At 43.9% G+C, this 17,562-nt stretch overlaps 1 protein-coding gene across 8 annotated transcripts in view; it reads right to left on the minus strand.

Moving 5' to 3' along the window:
* PARN (poly(A)-specific ribonuclease) overlaps positions 1-17,562 on the minus strand; it is a 305,400-nt gene that overhangs the window by 256,830 nt on the left and 31,008 nt on the right. For all 8 annotated transcript variants that reach the window (XR_010411849.1, XR_010411850.1, XM_045875009.3 and 5 more), the window contains exons 16-18: positions 16,866-16,941; positions 14,131-14,241; positions 13,741-13,810 (exon numbers count right to left, since the gene is read on the minus strand). Coding sequence is in view for 6 of the 8 variants with exons in the window: in XM_045875009.3 (XP_045730965.2) it covers positions 13,741-13,810; positions 14,131-14,241; positions 16,866-16,941 (257 nt within the window). In the remaining 2 variants the exon portion in view is untranslated. The remainder of the gene's footprint in view (positions 1-13,740; positions 13,811-14,130; positions 14,242-16,865; positions 16,942-17,562) is intronic.

Raw genomic sequence — 17,562 nt, forward strand, 5'->3', positions numbered from 1 at the left:
CTCGAAACAAAGTTTACCCTTTTTGGCGTCTATCAGGTTTTTAGTTTCTACAGTTATATGACTGATGATGCCGTTAATCTCTGTTACCTAACATGTCTGGAATGATCCAACAGTAAAGCACAGCAAACTCTTTTGCTCATCAGACTAGGAGACTTCAGGTCAGCCTCTTTAATGGGTTACACAGCGTAAGCTGTGCACAATGCGTTTATCTCCGAAGAGTCCCCCATATGCTGCGTGGCACTCACAAAAAGCCATCCGCCAACATCCTTTTCAGACCTGGGCAGTATGACACTGTGGCCTAGACTGTGTGAGAAGGCTTGCTGGTCACTGAAGAATTCCATTCCAGATATAAAACTTCTTAGGAGCCCAGACTCTTGAGCCCTTATGAAAATGCGGTTCCCCAGATCAACAACATCAGTACCACCTGGGAACCTGTTAGAAATGCAAATTCCGGGCGCCTGGGTGGCTCAGTTGGTTAAGCGACTGCCTTCGGCTCGGGTCATGATCCTGGAGTCCCGGGATCGAATCCCGCATCGGGCTCCCTGCTCGGCAGGGAGTCTGCTTCTCCCTCTGACCCTCCCCCCTCTCATGCTCTCTCTCATTCTCTCTCTCAAATAAATAAATAAAATCTTTAAAAAAAAAAAAGAAATGCAAATTCCCAGGCCCTACCTGAGACCTGCTGACTCAGAAACTCAGGAGACTGAGAATCACTGAGTTAACAGAACACGAAAAGAGTATGTTCAATGTTGTGCTGCCATTAATAATGATTAATTAATCAACCGGCATAATAATGACCAATATGTTGTGCCAACTTCTCCAAAAAGCATTAGTCTTAATGATTTTTTACATTAAATGAGTCTGGCTTAGAAAAACACAAAACTATCAAAACAAATACCAAGGACTACCTCAAAATCCAGGAAGCAATAACTTAAGTCTTCTACCACTCCCTGAAACCAGGAGCTCAACTGTGGCAAGCAACTAGCTTCTCTGCAAGAGATAAATTGGGGGAAACCACGGCTGACCACTATGGTTCTTGTTTTTAAGGAGACAGAGAAAAAAGATTACTAATACCACTCTCTTGGCAACTCATTGCAAAAGCCCAACCTGGTTCTGTGAATTGGCTTCAAATGATCACCTCTAGCATCACACATTATTTAGCACTAACTCGGCACCAAAGACCAGCAAATGCTTGCGTGATACCACGCACAACACACTGAATCATATACCTCTCACCTTATCAAAATTCTCTGACCTTACCAACAAGTTTCAGACACTCATTCTGGCCACCACAAAGCACACAAGGCTGCTCTAAGAACTACACTAAGATCAAAGGTCATTCTTTGATGACACAACAGCTTGCCTTGGACTATGGCTTATCTGAACCATTCCCCAGTTGTCTAGTGAATAAAAAGGGATTGCACAAGGATGCCAGTGTTAACCCATTTTATGCAGCTAAGCTCAAAAAACACAGAGGGCAAAAGTGATATTCAAAAACGCACACAAGAAGTCCCGAAGGTGATTCAGGAACACTATTCACAAGAGGCTCAAATCTCTGGGAACTGAAAAGACCCTGACAGTTCTTTAAAATTCTGCATTACCACATCTATGTATAAAATCAATGATTCTACTCGGAAATGAAAGAAAATATTTAATTCTGCTCCCACAGCAGCGTGCCTTCTGGTGCTATGTCCGAAGGCAGAGAAAGAGAGCGAATCAGAGTGGTGTGTCAATGGCCGCTTGTAAGAAGCAACTGGCAAAAAATGGTCAAGCCCATTGCAGTGCAGGGGAAGTGCTTACTGACGAGAGGTCAAACCACAAAGGTTAAGTTATGTAAGTGGACCACGCTATAGCCACCCGACAAACCACTGAACATCATCCACATGACACTGGCCACTAGTTTTAGTATCTTCTGAAAATTCACTATTGTATTTTTTTTAAGTTACAAAATCATAGAACTAATATAATCTCAATCAGTAAATGAATTATACTAATCTCAATTAGTAAATGAAACAGACACAGAAAACACACTGCTAGGACATTCATTAAAATGAAGGGATTTTGGGGGAGGGGCTGGTGGAATTATGAGTGGGTATTTTGTGTTCCAATCAGAAAAAAGTACACATATTTTTTAAGTACAAAATTCCTGAGTAAAATAACAACATTTATCATTATATGTTCAGCTTATTTGATCCTCTGGTGTCTGCAGGACAGGTAGATAAGCACTGGCCTCATCATACCAGGAATGAGAAAGCAGGTTTTTCCAAGTTCAGTGGCTTATATGTGGCCAGAAGGGAGCAGAGGCAGGACGGAGACCCGAAGCTTCTCACTACTAGCTCTACAATAAAGGCCGCCCCCGCCCCTCCTTCTGCTGGGTGCACCTCTCACAGTTGGCTTTTAACCTGAGCTGTTTCCAAAGCCTCGATGTGAAATGGTGAGCCTGGAAGAGTTCCAGCAGGAGCATCCAGGAACAAGTCAGCTTTTTAGTCCTCAATCACTACCGAAGCCCCTAGTGGGTGTATGTGCAGCAAGAGCTTGAGATACGAGCCTCTAGAAACGTTTTTGTGGGGGGAATGCTCTAAGGGCTGATTAAATCATAGCAGAGCCCAGACACACAACATGAGGCTGCCATTTGAGCAAAAGCTTTGGGTAGGCTGAAATTTCAAGGCAATGGGAATGACAGGCAGCAAGAAAAGCCTAGTGCCTTTCTTGTCAGAGATGAAAGGGACAAGATGAAAGGGACCCACGTTTGCGGTACAGGAGCTGCTACGCTGGGGTGCATGGGCATCGGGCTTCCCAGGCACACCTGCCCCACACACTGTGATCACCCTCAGGAAAACCAGTGAATCGGCACATCCCAGGTTGGGAGAGATCTAGAGGTGCCTGAATATAAGAGTGTATCTTAGGCGATGTCAGATCTGGGCACATACAGCCAGGCCTGAATGATCCGGAAGGATTTCTAATGTCATGGCAAGTCTGCATAAAGAACAACAGTGCTTATCTGGTCTCCTTCCCTGGCAAAAAGAAAAACCTGAAGCCACGAGACTCTTCTTTCTTCCTCCTAGAAATGCACTATTTCATTCGACGAGCAAAAATTTGCATTTGTTCATCTGCTTTCTTCCAGATGACACTTCTGTTCCTAAAAAGCTTTATCTCAAAAAAAAAAAAAGAGAGAGAGATTTCCAAGTAAAACTGCATTCCTCTCACACCACTGAAGACTGGGATATAGAGAGGTGGAGTAAAATCTCATCTCAACACAATCTGAGCAGTGAATTAATTTGAGGCTCACCCCAAGTCCCAAGCCTTCCCAAGGAAAACTGAAACCTTTAATGACTGCCAGCCCTACTGTACTTGCAAATGGTCTTGGTACTTCCTTCAGGGCACAGCAGTAAAAGCACTTCATAAGAACCTTGTATGCAAGGGCTCATCATTATACATATTTATGTGCTATAAAAAACTAATTTTATCATCCAGGGTAGGAAGCATACAGACATCTCTCACAAAACAAGCTCATTTATTTTGCTCACTAAAGCGCTTGTATAAAATACGAAGGCAACCACTGGCCGGAGGGGACTTACTGTGGCATCAGTTATTTTAATGTCACCCAGGCGGGGGGCACACAGTTTTCAGTGTAGTCACTTGATGTTTTGACAAATAGAGCGTTACCCGACATCTGTCCTGAAGCCAACCCGTGGCCTTTCTTAAACAGATACAACACTAGACACAAGGGGAGGGGGGAGAAAGAAAGAAAACGAGCAGCTTATCTGAACAATCCCCATCAAATGAACCATATCAAATTACATCAAATAAAAATGTTAAACTAAGCATTATACAAAGGCAATGTCTGCACAGCCTGTGAAACAGCAGACTATAAACTGTCAGGGGAACCCAGCCCCACACAATCCGCTGGTTGGAGTCAACATCTTTTACGACCACTTGCTCAGGCCAAACACCAAGAGAAAAGGAAATCGATGAAAGATACTAGCATCATCTCCTCAGAAAACGTGCAACCCACCGCAGAACTGTCTCTTTAGAAACTGGGTGCTTGGGGGGAAGAAACCATTCCCGGTCGAGCACAGACCTGGGTTATCCCTGACTCTGCCATTTCTGAGACCCTCGGCAGACAGCCTTAGCTTTAAAATGGGGACAATACTGGGGTGTCTGCTTGGGAAAGCACATGACTCTTAATCTCGGGGTTGTGAGTCTGAGCCCCACACTGGGTGTAGAGATTACTTAGAAATAAGATCTCCAGGGCGCCTGGGTGGCTCAGTTGGTTAAGCGACTGCCTTCGGCTCAGGTCATGATCCTGGAGTCCCTGGATCGAGTCCCACATCGGGCTCCCTGCTCGGCAGGGAGTCTGCTTCTCCCTCTGACCCTCCCCCCTCTCCTGCTCTCTCTCTCTCATTCTCTCTCTCTCAAATAAATAAATAAAATCTTTAAAAAAAAAAAAAAAAGAAAGAAGATCTCCAGGGGCGCCTGGGTGGCTCAGTGGTTAAGCGTCTGCCTTCAGCTCAGGTCAGGATCTCAGGGTCCTGGGATCGAGCCCCGCATCGGGCTCCCTGCTCAGCGGGAAGCCTGCTTCTCCCTCTCCCACTCCCCCCACTTGCCTTCCCTCTCTCGCTGTGTCTCTCTCTGTCAGATAAATAAATAAAATCTTGAAAAAAAAAATTAAGTTAAGGCTCTTGAGAACATTATCCTGGACTACCTAAGGGGGCCCTAAATGCCAGCCCAAGTGTCCTTATGAGAAAGAGGCAGAGGGAGGACACACACACACACACACACACACACACACGGCAGAGGCTACAATGTGACCACAGAGGCAGAGATCGGAGAGATGTGGCCAGAAGCCAAGGACTACCAGCAGTCACCAAAAGCTACAAGAGGCAAAGAACATACTCTTCCCCGGAGCCCCGGGAGGAAATGCAGCTGTGCCGACACCTTGATTTCAAACTCCTGGCCTCCAGAACTGTGATGGAACAAACTCCTGTTGGTGAAGCCACCAAGCCTGCGGTGATCTGTTAGGGCAGCCACCACAGGAAAACTAGTACAATACCCTACTGTAGAGGAGGCGAGCTATTTAAATATATATCCAGGGGTTGACTGATGTTTTTTTTTTACCTCTACAAATTACTTGTTCATCGTCATGATAAACAAGTCATGAAGCCAGGGGGAAATCTATCTTAAAGTAACCAGAGCCAACACGAGGCTGGAACAGCTCAGCAGGTGCACAGCCCCTGTAACACCCCCGAGGCTAGGCAAGCCAAGAAGAGGTGTACACGGTCTGTGCCCTTGAAGATTTCTTTAAAAAGCAGCCTTTTGAAAAAGCCACAGATGCAGCTCGCCTAATACATGTCTGGCAATCGAGACTGCAAGGTAGAAATTAGACAAGCAAAACCAGCTTGAGGCAAGCATCCTCCTTCCTGAAGAAGTCATGAAAACAAGCACTGGTTCCCAGTCTTTTTTTTTTAAAGACTTTATTTATTTATTTGAGACAGAGAGAATGAGAGACAGAGAGCATGAGAGGGAGGAGGGTCAGAGGGAGAAGCAGACTCCCTGCCGAGCAGGGAGCCCGATGCGGGACTCGATCCCGGGACTCCAGGATCATGACCTGAGCCAAAGGCAGTCGCTTAACCAACTGAGCCACCCAGGCGCCCCGCACTGGTTCCCAGTCTTAAGAAGCCAGACTAAAGGCCTGAGAATCATTCAATGTGCCCTGGACTCATCTGTCTTTTGCCTTTCTGAAAACCAGTGTACTACAGAGCTTTCAGGGTAACCAAACCAAGTCAATTCTTGGCGATTCCTTCTATCCTAGTAACTTGGGGAACCAAAAGTGAAGCGAACATGACTCAGGCTAAAATAAAGGGCTTTGGCTAAGGCATGTGAGTATGAAATACATCCTGCGTACTGGGGGCAAATACATTCTGCAAACCAGGGAGAAACCTTCTGGACTCTGGGAGGCTGCTCTAAGCATTTGCAATGCTGTGATTTTACTCCTCATGGCGCTGGACTCCAAGATTTGCACAGTCCAGAGAAGGATGAAAATGGACTCCATTTTTTATAAAAGGCATACTTGTTGGCTCTCTATGATTAAAAAGTAATGTCCACAAGAGCACCACAGTCCACTTCTAATCAGTTCAGAACGAGTGGTAGACTATGCTCCCCAGCCCTGGTGCAAAATCCATTCTGGGTAGAAGCGAAGGGGCAGAGGACATCACCCCTTCATTCAAGAACCGCAAATATAAAATTAAAGGATGGGGCACCTGGGTGGCTCAGTTGGTTAAGCGGCTGCCTTCGGCTCAGGTCATGATCCTGGAGTCCCTGGATCGAGTCCCGCATCAGGCTCCCTGCTCGGCAGGGAGTCTGCTTCTCCCTCTGACCCTCCCCCCTCTCATGTGCTCTCTCTCATTCTCTCTCTCTCAAATAAATAAACAAAATCTTCAAAAAAAATTAAAAATTAAATTAAATTAAAGGATGATACCACTACCACGTTGTTGGCAAAGCCAGCCAGCCGGCCACGGAAGGTCCCACAATCACCACCATCACTGTCTACCTCCATCCTGCCTCCCTGAGCCCTCGGTTCTGGGATCCCCAGGGGCTCCTGTGGCCAGAGGCATGCACAGGGCACTGCTACTCCTGGTGCAGACAATTGAAGGAGACTGTGCCCTTCACCTCGCTGCCTTACCAGCATCCTAAGGCTCAAGACACACGAGTGTGACCGGCACACGGGCAGAGAGTCTCTTCTTCTCATTCACAACCCAACCTCGCAGCAAGACCTTTTTCATTAAGACACAAAGACACTCAGGCAGTGTTTTCTTAAGGGGATTCCAGGTCGCTGTTCTCTATAAAAAGGATTTTATCGGCATCCTGCACTTCTGCCTCTTTCCTGCTCGCAACAGAGACTGCCACCCGGGAAAACCCGGCTAAGTACACACAGCCCGCTTTGTTCATCTACCACTGCCCCCAGTACCAGGAAAAACGAGAATCACATTACTTTCTGGGAAGTTCACTGTGGTGAAAGCCACAGCAACTAGACTCCACAACACGCTACACCCCGTGCTGACCGGCCTAATCGAAGCTTCTCTGCAACCTGAGGTAAAGCCTCCCAGGGGGCCATTTATGATCTGCGTTTCACAGATGTGACAACCCAGCTTCAGAGAGGATGAAGGTCCCACCCGAGGGGCACGACGGCCCAGGCTGAGGCCTCTGCTCTACCCATTATGCTTCTGCACCCCTGCACACAAGCAAACCCCAGCCAAGGTCCTGGCACAGCTTTGCAACCACACATCTCAAGGCTTATGTGCCTAAGAAGTGATCTCAACCTCAGACGGCGACCAAAGAGAAGAGGAAAATGGTCCGGATGTTTGCAAAGTATCAGTCGTTCTCACAGATTAAGATCTCATGGAAGCAGTGAGTTGCTCAAAAAGGAAGAGCTCACAGAAGGACAAATGTACAGAGACCGAAGAAAAGTAGATGAGAGGTTCGCAGGAGGTGAGGTGGGGAAGGAGCAAGGAGTTACTGCTTTATGGTTACAGAGGTGCTGCTTGGGGTGAGCAGGAAGTTCTGAGGACAGAGAATGATGATGCTGGCACAGCGCTGTGAATATCATTAGCGCCCTGAATCGATGGGGCGCCTGGGTGGCTCAGTTAAGCGTCTGACTCTTGATTTCAGCTCAGATCATGATCTCAGGGTCGTGAGATCGAGCCCTGCGTCGGGCTCTGTGCTGGGCACGGAGCCTGCTTAAGATTCTCTTTCTCTCTCTCCCTCCCCCTCCATGTACTCACTCTCTCCCTCTCAAATAAATATATTTTTTTTTAATGTTGAAAACGGCAAACTGTATGTTACACATATTTTATGATAATTTTTCAAAAGTAATAATGTCATATACAAAAAAAGTTGAACTGTACATTTTAATTGTGTGAATTATTTGGTATGTGAATTTACATCCCCATAAAGCAGTTAAAAAAAATAAAAAGAAACAGCTTCCAACAGGTTTGCCAAGTAAATGCCATTTCTTTCCTCCCCTCTCTCAGTAAAAATCTACACCTGGAAGGGCTACACAGCACAAACACGGAGAAACCACCACAAGCCTCCAAGGGCAAAACCAACAAGCAAAAAGAGAAATCGCATGCAAATCTTCTCCCTGAACACCATTTAGTTACAAGCCGCCTTTCCTCCCCCCCCCCCCCTTTTCTGATCAAGGCTCCTGATTGAATAGGAAGCCCCTCCTTCAGGTTATGTGCAGTACAAAAGGTATGATTAGGCCGCCTGGGTGGCTCAGTCGGGTAACGATCCGACTCTTAGTTTCAGCTCAGGTCCTGATCTCAGGGTCGTAAGATCGAGCCCCATGTCAGCTCAGCGCAGAGTCTGCTTGGGATTCTCTCTCTCCCTCTCCCTCTTGCTCCTTCCCCACCCCTAAAAATAAATGGGTAAATAAAATCTTAAAAAAAAAAGTTATGATTATAGGATGCCTTCTGTGAAGGCACAATAGCCGACCGTGTGCTCCCGGCATCTGGTCAGAGATGCACATCGTCAAAGTATAAATGTCCCCAAGGCAGTGGCAGCAGCGCCGGGCTGACCGACAGCCACCTTGTGCCAGGCACTATGCATTTTACAGACATGCTTGCATGTTACCCTCACTACAACCCTATCGATTGGGTATGAACGTTCTCCGTTTACAGATGAGGAAGCTGAGACACAGGGAGGGTATGTAACTTGCCCAAAATGGCACAGGTGTAAGAAGTGGGACTGGGATTCAAACCCAGACACCTGACCACAGAGACCACAGCTATCCTATATTACATGATACCCCAAAGTGAAGCCATTCTACTGGAGAAGCTAATCAAGTGATTTAAAAATGTTAAATGCAGGGCGCCTGGGTTGCTCAGTCGGTTAAGCGACTGCCTTCAGCTCAGGTCATGATCTCAGGGTCCTGGGATCGAGCCCTGCATCGGGCTCCCTGCTCGGTGGGAAGCCTGCTTCTCCCTCTCCCACTCTCCCTGCTTGTGTTCCCTCTCTCACTGTCTCTCTGTCAAATAAATAAATAAAATCTTTTAAAAAAAAAAGTTAAATGCAAATGGAACCAGTTCCGTGGACGGCTGTGACATCCCCAGCTGCACCTTACCCACGGCACAAACTGTGTTGTAACTCTTGCTTATGTTGGGACCATGGAAGGCTCATGGTGGGGAAAATCACTGTAACACAACAGCGGACTTACTTTATACCCAACCCAAACAGTGCGTAAAGACCCATTTGACCCATCACCCAGGATGCTAAAAACCGACAGCAAACACTGGGAATCAGAACAGATTGGCCTCATCCTCCCGTTATTCCAGCACCTTCTGTATGAGGGACCAGCAGGAGAGGAGAAGAATACCACTCTCGAGAGACAAGCAGGGTCTGCACTTGCAGACACGTGGGCTCAGGGCCAACTCGCTAGGGACCTGTCACTCCACGCGGCTCGGCAGGAATGGCGATTGCTCGTCAATGGAGCAAACGAGCTTTGCTCTCCCCGTGATCACTGCAAGGGCCGGGAAGACAGGAGGTATTTTGTTTTCTTATGATCCTTCAGTTCAAAATCTCTCTGATGTCAAACAGGACACACATGCCTATATTATGCCAGCACATGACGGCTTTCCATGGAGGAAAAGGGGAAAAACGCGGGTGCTTTAGTTCAGGTATCGTAATGATCCCTCCCCCTCTATGCTGATCGTGGTTACATGTACCTACAGAACCTTCTGTAAACCGCTGTATTCGTCTGAATGAGAAAACTTTCATAAACGATCCAAACCAAGGACAGCTTGTTCCGTTACGTCCCAAATGGACGCACTTCATCAGCACCTGATTTCTCATAAGCAAACACTTAAGAGGTGGGTACCAGCAAAAGTGAACCCTTTATATTTGTTCCAATTTTATATCCACATGGTAACGAATTTTCTTCCTGATCATGAAACTAGAAACACAAAACACATTCCACTACCACATCTACTTTTAGAATCCACCGGCATGTTAAATTCTCTTCTGTTTCAAGAAAGGGAAATAATAAATACTGGGCAATGTCCTTTAGCATCTCGTGCGATATTTATAACTTCTGTGGGAGGCGAATAATTTTATCTCCATTTTATAGAGGAGGAAACAATGCGTCCAAGAGTGTATCACTCCTTCTTATGGCTTGTCTCCTCACCTCCAGCGCAGAGACAACATCCAGCAATGTCCATCCCAGGAAGGCCTAGATTTCTACAGGAATCCTGTTCCTACACAGGACACTTGGGCCAAGACCAAGATGGCCATCCTCTACGGAGAACGGCAGGCAATTCTTCCTTTTTTAATTCCCGTGCTTTCAGAGATGACCCAAAACAAGAGACTTGCTCATTTCCTTCCTCTTTCTAAGAAATGAGGTAAATAGAAAATAACCTTCCCAAAAACCTTCAGAAAAGGTTATCTACGAGAGAGTTTAACCGACACAGATGACTATTAATAAAACATAAGGCAAAAGCCTGATTTTGTGCTTCTCTGGTACGAAAAAAAAGAAAAGCAGAGAGTATTTTTAGCTCTTTCCAGCCTAAAAGGATTTGACCGGAGGATCTTCTCCAAGGCTGGTTTTCCATGCATTGATCAAAACTGACCAAGGTTATAAAAGAAGGTAAATCACTTCCTGCCCAGAGAGCCTACAACATAAACGAAGGGTACATTCCACACACAGCCAGTCCTCAGCAGTGGTCTGATCTGGATTTCTATTGCTCAACTCCCTTGCGACGACGTTCCTTCTGATTCCAACAAAGGAAGGAGAAATGTAGGAGGTACCCAGGCCAGGAAAGAGACAAAATGGCAGCATGCAAAAACAGGACATTCTTCTAGGCAAATATGGCTCAGAAAGCACCTTATACTCCATGTGGTCTTTGCAGATCACTCAAAAGCCAGCTGTCTTGGGGATTTCTCAATAGCTCTCAATACAACTTCCCAAAAAGGCATAACTAATGCAGCCAAATGCTAATTCAGAACAATGCAGAAATAGGTGGAGTTTATTTCCCCTTCAAGGTTTACTTTCTAAACATAAATCTGGTAAGAGAGGAACAAAAAGTTATTTGCATATGTAGGCAGCCTGATTTCCACTCAAGTTTATGTTGGACTATGCATATTTGGTTAAGCTCATACTGAGAAAAGGCTGGTGCCAAACAAACTCTCAGAGAAATTTACAGACTTTTCTAAAATCAACCACTTGAGAGAATGTTGATGGCCCTTTCTGAATGTTTCTCTACAAGGGTAATCTTGAAAAAAAAAAAATGACAAAATCAAGGTTAACATCACAAATCAAACCTGCATGAAGTAAGAATGAGGTCAGTATTAACACAGAAAGAGATGTTGAAAGGTGCAAGTGCTTTCCCCAATTTCTAAATGGGTTGAGAAAGGATGACCACATTTCATAATGTATACAGATATCAAATCACTATATTGTCCACCTGAAACTAATATGATATTGCATATCAATTATTTTTCAAAGAAAAAAGGGACGACTGTACTTGACCTAGCTATTCCAATGTAGAATAAAAATAGTTCTTATTTTGCATTTCAAATCCTGCTGGACTTTTTTCCTTCAGAGATGAAGAAAATATTCTTCCTTTACAGATGGAAGGAAAAATGGAGCAAAAAAATCAAGAATTTTCAGGGTGATATCACAGGAGGATTCCCAAATCTTCAACTATTTTTGGTATGCATCTAGGTTTCAGGGGGAAAAAAAAATGAACATTCCCAATGTAAAATGAAACTATGTGTTTACTGTTCAGTTCTTCTGAATTGTCTTGAACATTATTAGTAATAATAAACTGGTCTATTAATACATAAAGTCTTTGTTAAGCTTCTTAATTAAAGCTAATTTTGATTGCTCTTCATGTTGGTCACACAGGTTAATGATAAACTAAGATGCAGCCTATTATCGAACCAATTTGTATCCATCACCTGATTTTATAAGGAGTTGATTTCAGTGGAGAAGCAGGCTTGTTGTTTCAAATATTTAAAAATGAGGGGTGCCTGGCTGGCTCAGTAGAAAGAACATGCAACTCTTAATCTCAGGGTCGGGAGTTCAAGCCCCATGTTGGATGTGGAGCCTAGTTAAAAAAAATTTTTTTTTAATTAAATATTTAAAAATGAGTAAACACGTCCCAGTTGAAAAATACTGTTGAACAATGAATGGACTTAACATCCTGCACATAAAAGTGCAAGGAGCGGTCATGATCCGAACAAAAATTAGGGTCACCTGCACGTTCCACGGTCCGTGACATAAGCTGTCCTTCCAAAGTTTTACAAAGATAAACACTACCCCCAAAATAAAAGTGAAGAGCTAAGAAAATCCTGTTACCCATAAGGAAATGGACAGCAAGGATTCAACTGTTAGCTTCTAGAATTAATTTTCCATGCCAAAAAAAATTCAACTTTGTATCCTTATCATGATGCACACTGAGTAATGTATAGAATTGTTGAATTACTATATTGTACACTTGAAATTAATAGGACACTATGTTAACGATACTGGAATTAAAATTAAAAACTTAATAAAAAATTCAACTGTATTTTCAATATATACTATACTGTTTTCCGTTCCTCTCTGAAAGATGTTTTGAAAGTCAAACACATTTACCTCTGAACTTCCACAGAAAAGAACAAAGATTAAAAAAAAAGAAGAAGCCAGAGTGTGATAGACTTACTTACTAACTCAGACTACACAAATTCCAAACCTGTAGGAATCCAGATGTTTGGAATTAACATCTGTCTCTGCAGCATGTCACCTAAGTACAAGCACTCTGATACTACTATTTACATAGACATCCAAAGGAGTCAGTGTTCTTACCCAGAAAACACTGATAGGATTATAAAGTGCTGCATATAATGTAAGGAAATGATGTAACCAAGCCAACGCTGAAACGGTTCTTTCTCCCAGCAGTAATGACCCATGTGGGCGGCCTTGTTCTGTCTGGCTCCCCCAGAATCTCCTAGAACCAATCCTGTTAAGAGAGCTGGGGTAAAGAAGGTTTAGGGCTCTGGCACGGAGCCCAACTGTGGCCAGCTTGAGGATCACATCTATAACTTTCGTCTCAACCGTGCCAAGAAAGCACAAACCACACTTTGAAGTAATCATCTTGAGAGTCTTTGAAAATGCTCTGAACTTAGACATCTCCCTAAATCACACAGACTTCTTGCAACAATGAGTACATGAGCAAGCTTTTACTTCACTGGATCCATTCAGATGAAAGCTTGGGATAAAACGACAATCAAAACTTCTCCACAGATTATCTTTAAAAGCCATTTGTGTAGCCAACATCTTCTTAAAAAGAGTACTACTTAATGGGATAATAATGCAAGTATAAATAATAACCTCACGTGTAAAGTATGTTAGCAGTGTTAGGTCCAACTACATACACACACACACACACACACGCACACTCACGCACACAGTCTCCCTTGCACGTAATTTAAATGCCAAAACCACCAGTTCTTTGTCTTGGAAAAGATGCACTACCTTTGGCAGTGTTTTCTTTTTTTTCTTTCTTTCTCTCTTTTTTAGCCAATATATTTAATAAGTCATTTCCCAGAAGGTCAATTTCTGTTTTCGAAAAACATCTGAGTCACTTGAGATGAGAAATACTTTATCTAAAAAATGCACCACAGCTCCCGATCATCCCTACCTGACATCCCAGATACTGGGCTCTTCCACAATGAGAGAACATGGGCACCAGGACCCTGATTACTTACTTGTTAAAAAAAGGTTCAACGAGTTTTGATCTGGCAGACACATGAATTTTTGGAGGGCTAAGAAAAGAACCTAATGAAGAAAAGAAGCAGAGTATTACATACAGTCAAGGAGACAAAGGCTGAAAGTTCAGACAACAAACCATGTAAATCAATAGCACGGTTCAGAAGGGTAAGGGGCACTCATAAGGGCCAAGTGCCACACCAGGTAAGGGTCAACTTGGACTTCCTATGGACTTCCTATGGACTCTGCACGCCCCACCCCAAACCCCTCCAACGCTGACCTCCAACCCTCCCACTTAGACCTGGGTGAGTGGGCCCCAGGGAAATGGTAGACAGGCAAGATCCAGCCCAGACCACGGTATGTTTGGTGGAAATACGTGTGGTGAGTACCTAGGTAGTTCGCCATGGAGATGAAGCACAGCCCTGTGATATAAGCATCATAGCCCGCCTCGTGGAGCTGTTCAGTAGCCGTGTCATAACTTGGAAAGCCTTCTGCACTTTCTAAAGAGAAAAAAGAAAAAGAGGTTCCCAAGGATATCACAAATCGTGAAGACGGGCAGGCACACTGCCCTACCAAATTGCATTGGTATATGCCACAGAAATATCCTAGACAAGCAGGCAAAGGCTATCTACTTCTTAATTGTCTCCACACAAGACCTTGCAATGTGAAATAAAAGGGTCACTGAAAATGAGGGCTCTAGAGAAATGGCTCAGTGACATCATCAAAGACCCAGCCACAGGCCTCCTCGCTGCACACTGGTAGGTACTATTTACAATCATACATAACTTGCCCTGGATGATGATCCCTCTTCTGACTGTTTTCTGAAGTCCCAAGGAGCTTCTTCCCTCATGACGTGGGACTTAAGTTTTCAGTCATGACTAATAATACCATGGATTTGTGCGTCCCACTGTCTGGGTCTGAATCTATGTTCCACCATTTATCTATGTGACCTTGGGCAAGTCACTCCCGCTCTGGGCCTCCACATTGACAAAATGGAGATGAAAACCAAACCTCCCTCATGAAACTTATAAAAGGATCAAATGAGCTAATGCAGTAAAGCTCTCACATGGTGCCGGGTACATGGTCAATGCTCAGTCACTGGTATCCATCAATACCCCAGGCAACCCTCCCAAAAGGCAAAAGATTCTCTTCAATATCGGCAGCTCAATTCAACAATGCCCTCTGCTGTTTCCAAGCTAATGGATCTAAAGATGAAGGCACAACTAACTCCAAAAATAGATCAGAATTTGCTGTCACGCTGCCTGTGGAACATGGGGCCACTTCGCAAGATAGAGCATTTTACAACATGATTCTTCCATCACACTGACACACACACATGCTGAAGACTATGTCTGGGAAGAGCGACCAGCTTTAGAGTAAATTCTCTGCCAGGTACCAGAATATTACATGGAAAGAATGGTATAAAACTATAACTCATAGGGGTGCTTGGTTTCAGCTTAGGTCATGATCTCATGGTCATGAGATGGAGCCCCGCCTCTGGCTCTGTGCTCAGCGCAGAGTCTGCTTGAGATTCTCTCTCTCTCCCTCTGCCCCTCCTGCTTGTGCTCTCTCTCTCTAAAATAAATAAATAAATCTTTAAAAAAAAACTTTTAAGGGGCGCCTGGGTGGCTCAGTTGGTTAAGCGACTGCCTTCAGCTCAGGTCATGATCCTGGAGTCCCAGGATCGAGTCCCGCATCAGGCTCCCTGCTCAGCAGGGAGTCTGCTTCTCCCTCTGATCCTCCTCCCTCTCATGCTATCTCTCATTCTTTCTCTCTCAAATAAATCAATAGAATCTTTAAAAAAAAAAAACACTTTAACTCATAAATATTTCCTAGAACCATTCTGAAAATGAGTATCAAAAACACTGTAACAGGGGCACCTGGGTGGCTCAGTCAGTTAAGTGTCTGCCTTTGGCTCAGGTCATGATCCCGTAGTCCCAGGATGGAGCCCCATGTCAGGCTCCCTGCTCCACAGGGAGTCTGCTTCTCCCTCTCGCTCTGCCCCTTCCCCCACTCCTTCTCCCTCTCCCTCTCTCTCTCTCACTCTCTCCCTAAAATAAATAAAGTCTTTAAAAAAAAAAAAACACAACAACAGAACCAAAAGTACGAATGGAAATTAACAACAAAGACTTTATTCTTATGTCAATATAAGGCTGTTTAAGCACGAATTTTTAACCTCCGTATTAAGTATTAGACTTTAAGCTTTAAAAGTCTTTTAACATGATAGCCAAGTAATATCCTCTACTCTACCACCAGCTGAAACACGTATTTCCAAAATCAATTATTTCCATCATACTGTTATAGAAAAGGTCTAGGCTTTCTTCCCTCACCCTCACTCCTCTTCTTAATTCCTTTTTTGGACTATTACCCAGAAAGGGAAGCAAATAGCTGTAATCTTGGCTGCTTTAGTACCTTCCATTGTCAATTTCTGAACCATTAGTCCAATTATCAATGTCTTCAGAAGTTTGCAGGCTGCAGCTAATGGAATGCTAATTACAGTGTCAGCAGCAAAATGAGGTGTACAGGAACCAAGGAAGTAACACGTGACAGGTTCACCGAACACCTGGGTAGGAGCGATGACCAGACATGGCAATACATCTCTGCCCCGAGAAACATTCCTCCCTACTTCTGGTTTTCCTTGCTGCTACTGTTCCACAGCTAAGCCACCTCTGTTGAGAGGCAGGGCTGGAGACTCTCCTTCCTCATCTGGAAACCCAGGTCTTGGGCTTTTCGGAGACAAAAAGTGTATTTTCATTCGACCTCTGGCAATTAATCACCAAGTCTTTGTCCCTGCTTAAACAATGCACCATAGAGAAGAAAGACACATCAAGTTTTGGGAGAATTCCAAGCATTAAGAAATAAAAGCCCTGAAGCTTTAATTGCTAAACTTCTCAATGAAGTTTAGCAATTAAAATCTACCCCAAATCTATAAACATAAAATAGACGTAGGATTATGAGACCATCTTTATTCAGAAAGCAGTAATTCAACACAGGGCGTGAGCAAGTTAACTCAGCCAAAATCTGTAAATGTGCATGATGGTGTCTAGAGCAGTTTCATCTTCCTTCTGTGAGATCCGTGATCACAAGCACTTGGGGCACTATCAGGATCACTTTATTTTCTTACCAACTTTAGGAGGGTTGAAAGGTGTCTCTTTTAACCGCTTTTCCAATTCTGCAAGGGATGTGTTGTTAATGATATCCTGCAAACCAGAAAGCAGAGAATTATGAGCTTTAATCATCTCAGTACAACACAGAGGATTCACTGAATGTCAGGACCAAAAAAAAAAAAAAAAGGGTCTATCTAGTACTGCCCCCTTGTGTTCTTTAAAGAAACTCAGGAGTCACGGTTTCTTCAACGTGAGAGACAGCAAGTGTCAGGTTCACCATGCAGAAAGTATCACCATAGGAAACATCTTTGGAGATGTGTTAAATATCTACAGAACTTGGGCCAGAAAGCTACACTGTTCTGGCATTCATTTCACTCAGTTATGTAAAGTCACTTCACAAAATAGCAAATGATTTCACTTTTACCTGAATTTTCCTAATTAGAAAATATAACCAAAATATATAAAATCAAGAAAATAATGAAGTGTGTACATGAATAACCTATTCAGAAATGCATTCTATATATATAAATATATATATACCCATATACATATATACATACATACACACACGCACATACGTATATACATATATATATATATATATATATCTTTTTTTTTTTTTTTTAGTAAGCTCTATGCTCAACTTGGGGGCTGAATATATGACCCTGAGATCAAGAGTCGCATGCTCTACTGACTGAGCCAGCCAGGCGCCCC

Source organism: Mirounga angustirostris, unplaced genomic scaffold (genome assembly GCF_029215605.1).
Source record: "Mirounga angustirostris isolate CCGP_5_RB_7025 unplaced genomic scaffold, mMirAng1.0.hap1 SCAF_5, whole genome shotgun sequence".
Taxonomy (NCBI): Eukaryota; Metazoa; Chordata; class Mammalia; order Carnivora; family Phocidae; genus Mirounga; species Mirounga angustirostris.